At 38.2% G+C, this 7,500-nt stretch overlaps 1 protein-coding gene across 1 annotated transcript in view; it reads right to left on the bottom strand.

The window, feature by feature from the left end:
- LOC137976737 (two pore channel protein 1-like) overlaps window positions 1-7,500 on the bottom strand; it is a 17,977-nt gene that overhangs the window by 3,917 nt on the left and 6,560 nt on the right. Inside the window, exons 2-6 of the mRNA XM_068824087.1 lie at window positions 7,106-7,318; window positions 5,920-6,033; window positions 4,429-4,559; window positions 3,935-4,023; window positions 2,898-2,932 (exon numbers count right to left, since the gene is read on the bottom strand). Coding sequence (XP_068680188.1) covers window positions 2,898-2,932; window positions 3,935-4,023; window positions 4,429-4,559; window positions 5,920-6,033; window positions 7,106-7,318 — 582 coding nt within the window. The remainder of the gene's footprint in view (window positions 1-2,897; window positions 2,933-3,934; window positions 4,024-4,428; window positions 4,560-5,919; window positions 6,034-7,105; window positions 7,319-7,500) is intronic.

The raw sequence follows: 7,500 nt of genomic DNA, 5'->3' as shown, positions 1-7,500 counted from the left end.
TTTAGTGTCGCGATTGAATTTAAGTTTGTGAATGTCGTGACGGCATTTTTTGGTGAAAAAATCTAAAGAGGAAAATTGTCCCTCTGGGGGAGTCCATTTGGATTTGCGAACTAGAAGTGTTTCAAAAATATCTTTATTGGAAGTGTCCGAATCATCCTCTTTGTCGTGAAAAAAGGCTTTTAACTGAACGCGGCGAAGGAATTTTTCAACATCTTGCTTAATAGAAAATTCGTTGGTGCGTTTGGTAATAGGGACAAAATTTAGGCCCTTACTGAGAACAGATTTTTCTGAGTCAGTAAGCGGAAGATTTTCTGGAACGGTTTTGGAAAATAAAAAACCCAAAATTGCATATCGTTCACGAGATAAAATACAAGTGTATGCCGGAATACAATTTCTAATGTAATTGGAAGGCTCAAACTGCTGATATTCATTGGAATAGACATTTTTTAAAATCTAATTTGTTTTGCCTCATGGCGTTTACGTAAGGAGACAATTAGGAAATTCAAAGTGCTGTACAGGGTTTGCATTCTCGAAACGAAAGACGTCACGGAATTGAAAACTTGAAAAAAGATTTATTTCTAGATCATGTTCAACCTCCTATAGATAAAAATTCAGAAGACCTTTGCGAATTTGGTTAGCTCACCGTGAAAATCATCTATAGTTTGACAATAATGTGCTACTTGAAATTCGAAAAGCTTTGTTTATTTCGTATACGGGCTCAATATTCCTGCAAGGTGGAAGTGGCTCGTGTTTTTGCTTTCCTTCAACGGGTCATTACACGTATAAGCGGAGTCAAATGACCGGCTACAAACAAAATATGAAAGTTGCGAGAAGTGCCGCAACTGTTGTAACATATTTAAAACTCACCCGATCAATCGTCTGCGAATCAAGAGGGCATTTCGTTATCGCCAAATCATCGTACTGTTTGCAGAGTGCGGACTTTGTACTCGATGTGGATTGGTTCCGAAGTGTATTCTATTGTTACTTACCCGTTTTCGGGAGAACCCACACAATGGCAATACTGACTACGCGCATGCGCAGTAGTCACAAAAACCAAAGACGGAAGTTTCTTGGCTAAAAAGTTTGTGGTTTAACTCTGAAAACGACGAACGATTAAGGGTGCTTTCGATTGGGAAATCCGGATTTAGGTCTTAAAAATCTGGATCTTCGGATTTCCAATCGAACACAAAATCTGAAAACAGATTTTGTCGCAGATTCACTAATTGGAAATCTATGTCGGGAGAGGGTTTCAATTAACAAAATCCGTCGCAAAATCCGTTTTCGGATTTTGTGTTCGACTGGAAATCCGAAGATTCGGATTTCCCAATCGAAAGCACCCTAACATTCTTTCCCGTAGTTCATTCAGTTGACACGTGCACTTTTATGGTTGCCTAGCACATGATCAATTTATTCCTTTTGACAGAACATCATGACCTTCCCCTTGTTTCAGAGTCAGAGAGTGCAGAATTTTTAGTGTTTTTACGATCGATTGTCATTAATCTTTCGATGAGAATTCCATTCAGAGTTATCTGTAAAAACTCTTATTTTTTTCTTCATCTGTCCTTTGGCTTGCCTTTTACTGTTAACTCCCGGCTTTTACGGTACTCTTTGGTGCTAACGTAAAGCCACAAATATTTTTTGACCTGGCATCAGTTTAGACTGAAAAGAAGAGGAATTATGAAGCGGAAACAAAATCTTCAGTCCTTCCTTAGTGTGTGCTTAGTGCAACTGCAAGGCATGCAGGAAAACGTGCGTCACTGGGCAAGTTGCAGTTATAAAGTTTTCTTGCAGACTATTTAAAGAAGAAACGAGTGAGTTTTACCCAAGAGCGTATTTTGTTTTCTTTGAACTGAAGTTATTACCAAAGCTTAAAAAACTAACAGATCTCAAAATGGGACAGGACATTACAAACTAATTAAACATGTTAGCCAAAAGGCCTCTTCTGGCACGACGTCTGGGTGGCCCCTCAAATGGTCTTAATGACCCTGCACTTGAAAAAATTAACTGGAACGCTGCAGTTCAATATCACACAACCCAGTGCTTTATGTTTGTGTATAACACGTACCACAGGCAACCCAGTGTACGCTCATGGAGCTGATGGAGTTTAAGATGGTATTCGATTGTTTGTGAGTGGTTGTAGATGTTTTTGAGGTGGTTTTACGTAGGTCGTTTCATGTTTTAGTAACTACGCTCTTTATTCAAACTTGCTTTGAGATTATTCAAGAGGAGTAATTCTCTGTGGACTAGCTTAAATGGTGGCTTCATTCTGCAAGACTGCACTTTTTGCCAAAAATAATAAACTGTCATGACCTTTAGATTTTAAGACTATTTTTCGGCAAAAAATAATGCTGATTTGAGAGAGGTGCCTCAATGTTATCATGGGACGTTCTAGAACATGCAGTACCTGATACATTGAGGGGAAATTTTATGAACTTTGAAAAATCTTTATGTCACATGTGGGAAAGAGGTTGCATAAATTATGCAGGACCACCAAAAGTGACTTTTTTAATTCAATCCCCATAATTCATCCAAAGTTTGCATGCCAATATATATAATTTTCATATTAATTAACAATAAAATTTTAAAACAATGCCTACTACATTAAAGTAACCATATTTAACGTCGATAACTCGTAACAGTAATTCAACTGACAAACCTGAGGTCGACGGTGCGCTCATTTTACTCCCCCCTCTCCATCAGTGCTCCGTTTTACGGGTATTTGAAGCTACTTAGCTACACGGAAAGGAAAAAAGTCGAAACAAGGATGCGAAATCCGGGAATCGAACTCAGGACCTCTTGCACCAAGGTCGCGCACCAACCAACTGTGCCATCCTTGCTCCTTGACATATCACATTTGAGATCATATTACATTTGAGATACTTAAAATTAAAACATACCTCATCTTTTTCATTGTCGGAAAACAAAAAGAAGCCTGCAGAGAAAAAGAAAAGGGTGTTTGGCATGGCTCACTTGAGAATTTTGCTCTCTGCGAACGCAGACGTATTTCCGGCGGTCGTTTCCATGCTGCATGAAATGAAGCCTATATGTATCCGATTAAGGTAGTTAAAAAGTGCAATCAAAGAGATCAAAAGACTAAAGTTCTGATGTCTTTTTCTTGCTCAGTGAGAATCTGATATGAACAAAGTAGTGGCAGTTTCCCTTCATGAAGCAGATACTACACAGCTCTTTACAATCTCTAGATTTATTGTGCTGGTATAAGATGCACCGCAGTTGTGTTTAGGATTAGACTACCAGTACACTGTACCATTTCTTTGAGCCTATTGTTTTCTGTACCAAATATCACAAAATCTGTTCTAATAGTATAGCTACGCTCAGACCCTCATGAAGTCTTGGACACTTACTAATAAGAAAGGAAACTAAGAAAATACTAACTAAATAATATAGAAAGGAAAGAGTAAGTTTTTTTACAAAATTAATGTTTTATTCAAAATGAGGGCACAAGTACTTCAACAAACACAACTGACGTGCACAGGAAATCCACCACGTAACCAGTAGACTGAAACAAGTTTTCCAAATGCAGTAAGCAAAATCAAGATTTGACTGTGCACCAGTGGCTCAGCTGTTGGAGCATTGGACCATCATGCAGGAGGTTAAGGACTAATAATTTATTAATAAAATGCTTGTCTGACCAGCACGCAGGGTCTTGAAACAACTGAGAGAGTGCTGCCTTGGTACAATTTTGGATAAGGATAACATGGATAAGTCTGTTTTATTCTGTCTAGCAAAAAGGAGGCAGCCTGGCAGTGATGACTCAAAAAGGCTTATGGTGTATAGAGACCACCTTAGTAGAAACAGCTGCCATGACTCTAAGAAACTAATTTACTCAGGTCCTGGAACACAGAGATGATGATGAAGATCTAAACTGCCTTGTAATATCTAGACTGCCTTAAAATATCTTTCAAAAAGAACTTACCTAGAAATGCAAAACTGAACATAACAAAGAGCAGCAAAAACAGCACGTCAAGGATAGGTGGAAGAGAGAGTAAGATCTCTCGCAGGACTCTGAAAGGCAGAAACGTCGGGCAAGCTGTTAGCAAGGGAATTTATTATTTTACATGCATGTTTTACTCTGAAACTAAAAAGGCCACTGTATTTTCCATGTCGACCCTAATATCGTGAAGGGGAGGTGCTTGAGGGCCTTCCAGGATCCCTATAGATCTTCAAACACCTGTTAAAACTCCAGGATAGATAAAGTTCGGAGTTTATGAAGAACTCCTTGAAAAATCTTCAAACGAAATTTCAACAATGGAGGGGCTCCAATTTCAGTTACGAATGGGGTGTTTCAAGGATCTCCAATCACAGATCCAAAATTTCCACAAGACTGTAGGGGAAGGGGTGGGCAAGGAATCAAGAAACAAATCCAAACTTAAACAGGCAGAAAATCAGAAATTTGGATTCTCCTCCTACCTTCTGACCCCATTGCAGTAGTGGGCGTCTATCAGGAAAAGAGGTCGAAGAGCTCTAGAAACTCTGAAATGATTCTCTCTCCGTACAAGAACTATTATTGCTTCTGTGTACATAACAACTAAAATAATAACCTGAGGGAAAAGAGGGCAACACATATTAAGTTTCTTCACTCTGATTTTTTTTGTCATCCCTTCCACTCCTGAGAGTGAGACTGCCCCCCCCCCCACCCCCCACCTCCTTGAAGGAAGGGGGACTTCAGTTCAATTTTTTTTTATTACACCACCCATTTCAACATACATGTAGTTGGACATCTTTCTGTAATTAAGTGGAACTCTTTATTTATGGAGTATGTATAAAATAAAGTAGAGAAATCATAAGATTATTATGGTAGATTGTTGTCTCTGGTGCTATCAAAGACCCAACAAATAATTTAGTGATTAGGATCAAATGCTCAGCTTGGTGATTTGGCTTAAGCACTTATTTTCAGTGGTTTGCAATTTAGTGATTAGGGTTATGCACTGTCTTTTTTGAAACAGGTAGGATTCCAGGAGGTGTGTGACAACTGCAGACCACATACTCATGTAGACAGTCTACATGTAGGGTAAACTTGTTTGATACGAGATTTATAAATATTTGTCTCTCAGATTTTAAATTAACCGGAGCAGTATACAACTACCGGAGAGTAACTTCATTAAAATGACAATTATAATAGTATTATTATAATTATTTTGTACTTTTACAATATTAATAAACTTCAATTTATCTTGAAATTAAATGACTCATTTTGCAAAATGCCCTCTTTACAAGCTGATGTAAAGGAAATTTCTTTGGAATAATCCAAAGCAACATTAGTAGCATTGCACAGATCTTATCTTGTACATGTAGGAGAAATAAGTGATTGGATTTTTCCAAACTAGGTCACTACTCAATCAGAATGCTTTTTCAGCATCACTTATTTTTCCTAAAAGCAAGTACTGTTGGGGTACAATGGTGACCATTTACAGGGCCTGCGGAGCCCTAATAACTTTGCGCGGATGGAGTCAGCCTTGAACACGCAGTCTGACTCCATCCAGGCAAAGTTATTTTTATAGCGCGGAGTATTTTATATATTCTTTTGAAAAGTTTTGTCTTATTGTTATCTAGCCTTTTTTTTAGTTCTTATCACTTACCTTTTGTAACGCTTAGTACATATTTATCGCTTTTCTATTCTCACGTGCGATTTTACTTCTTATATGCAAAGTTTTATTCTTTTTTTTGTTTTTTGTACTTGAAAATGATCTCAGCGAGATGGAAACACAAATCACTTGACTCTGAAGATGACTTCCGCTCAGGTTGTCGAAACGTCAGTCAATGTCATCTCAAACAGTCCTTCTCAGGACTACACTCACCCGGACGATCGTACTTTACTTAATTATGATATGACTCCTGGGTTCAAACCATTTACAACTATATTAATAATTGCCTTGTTGAAGGATTTTGTTCAATCCCTACCTTCATCACTGTCCTTTTATGCGTAAAGGAAGGTTTTACTCCCTGCCACCTTATTTTAATGCCAAGTTCAAAAGCAATGATTGAGAGTGAAAAAATCTCCAAAGCACCATGAACCTAAGAGTAAATAAATCATATTAGTAAATCTCTTAATGAACTCGTGGCATTCTGTCTGCAAATCCCAATTTTACAATGACTGCAAAGTTCTCGCGCGCTCATTGGCTAATTTTTATTGTCAATAAGCGGACCGAAACATGAATTTATAATTTATGCGATAATGACGTGATATTGCTCGCGTCAGATTGAAGTTTTTCGCATTTTTGTCTCGCGTTCTTCTCGTGTTTTGACTTAATTTTGACCCCTCTGCCTTTTTGTTATTGTAAAAAAGAAACTGATGTCAGTTTTTCATGCGTCTGTCCTGTTATTGACAATGAATTTCGTTATAACATTGTCAAAGTAGTCTGCGGATCCACTCGGCCATCGCCTCGTTTTGCTTTTCATCGTTTTGAAATTCCACACAAACCTTTGAACCCATGATGCACTCAAGAGTGTGAACTCGTCTATTCATGTATCAGTAATTATTAATAAATTGTTATTAATTATCAAGGTGCAGTCAGGTGTTTACAGAAAGAACGTCAGTGAGAGTGCTGTTGAAAATCATTTGAGTTGGTTCTACAGTGTCCCTGTGATAAAAAAAATCACTCCCTTTTCTTATTCAGATTTCAAGGGGTGTTCGCTTAACACCTGACTAGCAAAATTTTGAGCTTTGATTTTTGTCCAAAGGCCGTTTACTTTGAATGTAAGTTTTATATTTCACGCCCGCCGTTACTCACGTTCACAACTGGCCGATTGGACCTCAGGGGGTTGGGATCCAGGGAAGAGTGATGTCAAAGGCTCACTGGCTTAAAATTTCAGCGTGTGAATGAAGCTTAGTAATATGCAAAACGCCAGTTTAAAGCCTGAAAGCCTAAAACTCCCGTGCTGCATATTACACACGCATTGCATTCTTAAACTAGTGAGCCTTTGACATCATTTTCTCTTCGATTCAGCTCTCTCACAAACTTAAAGTTAGTAATGGCAGACCATTAAATAGGAAAATTCCAGTTAAAATAAACAGGTGTTTTTTTAATATCAAGGAAAGAAAGGAATGATATTTTAGTCACAGGGGCACTATAAGTCAATCACTTACAGGCACTGGCAAGGATAGCACATCTTCTTTAATCACGCTCTTAGATGCTGGTTTTTCAGTAAATCCCAAGAAAAGAAGGAGCGAGGAAGCCATTAAATCCAGCATATTGAAGAAAGTACTGTGAGCCATAAGATACCATCTGATTGTCTTACGAGTGGGGTGGCTGTGAAACCAGTCATTATCTTCCCCTTCGTGTAGAAAAATAGCTGCATCCTAACTAGAGAAAGATCAAAACGTCACAAAGCAATTTTCTTCCAGTAGGAAGGGAGAAGCCAAGTGCATGGAGTCTTGAAAATGCGCAGAAAGACTATGGGAAAGATATCTGTTTACAAACATTGCTTTTGTTATTCAAGTGTGCCAACCACAGCAACGAAAAAGACCCTTTGTTTCCACTG

Source organism: Montipora foliosa, chromosome 11, assembly GCF_036669935.1.
Source record: "Montipora foliosa isolate CH-2021 chromosome 11, ASM3666993v2, whole genome shotgun sequence".
NCBI classification, from domain to species: Eukaryota; Metazoa; Cnidaria; class Anthozoa; order Scleractinia; family Acroporidae; genus Montipora; species Montipora foliosa.
The sequence above is the reverse complement of the archived record's forward strand: the minus strand, read 5'-3'. Positions and strand labels throughout refer to the sequence as shown.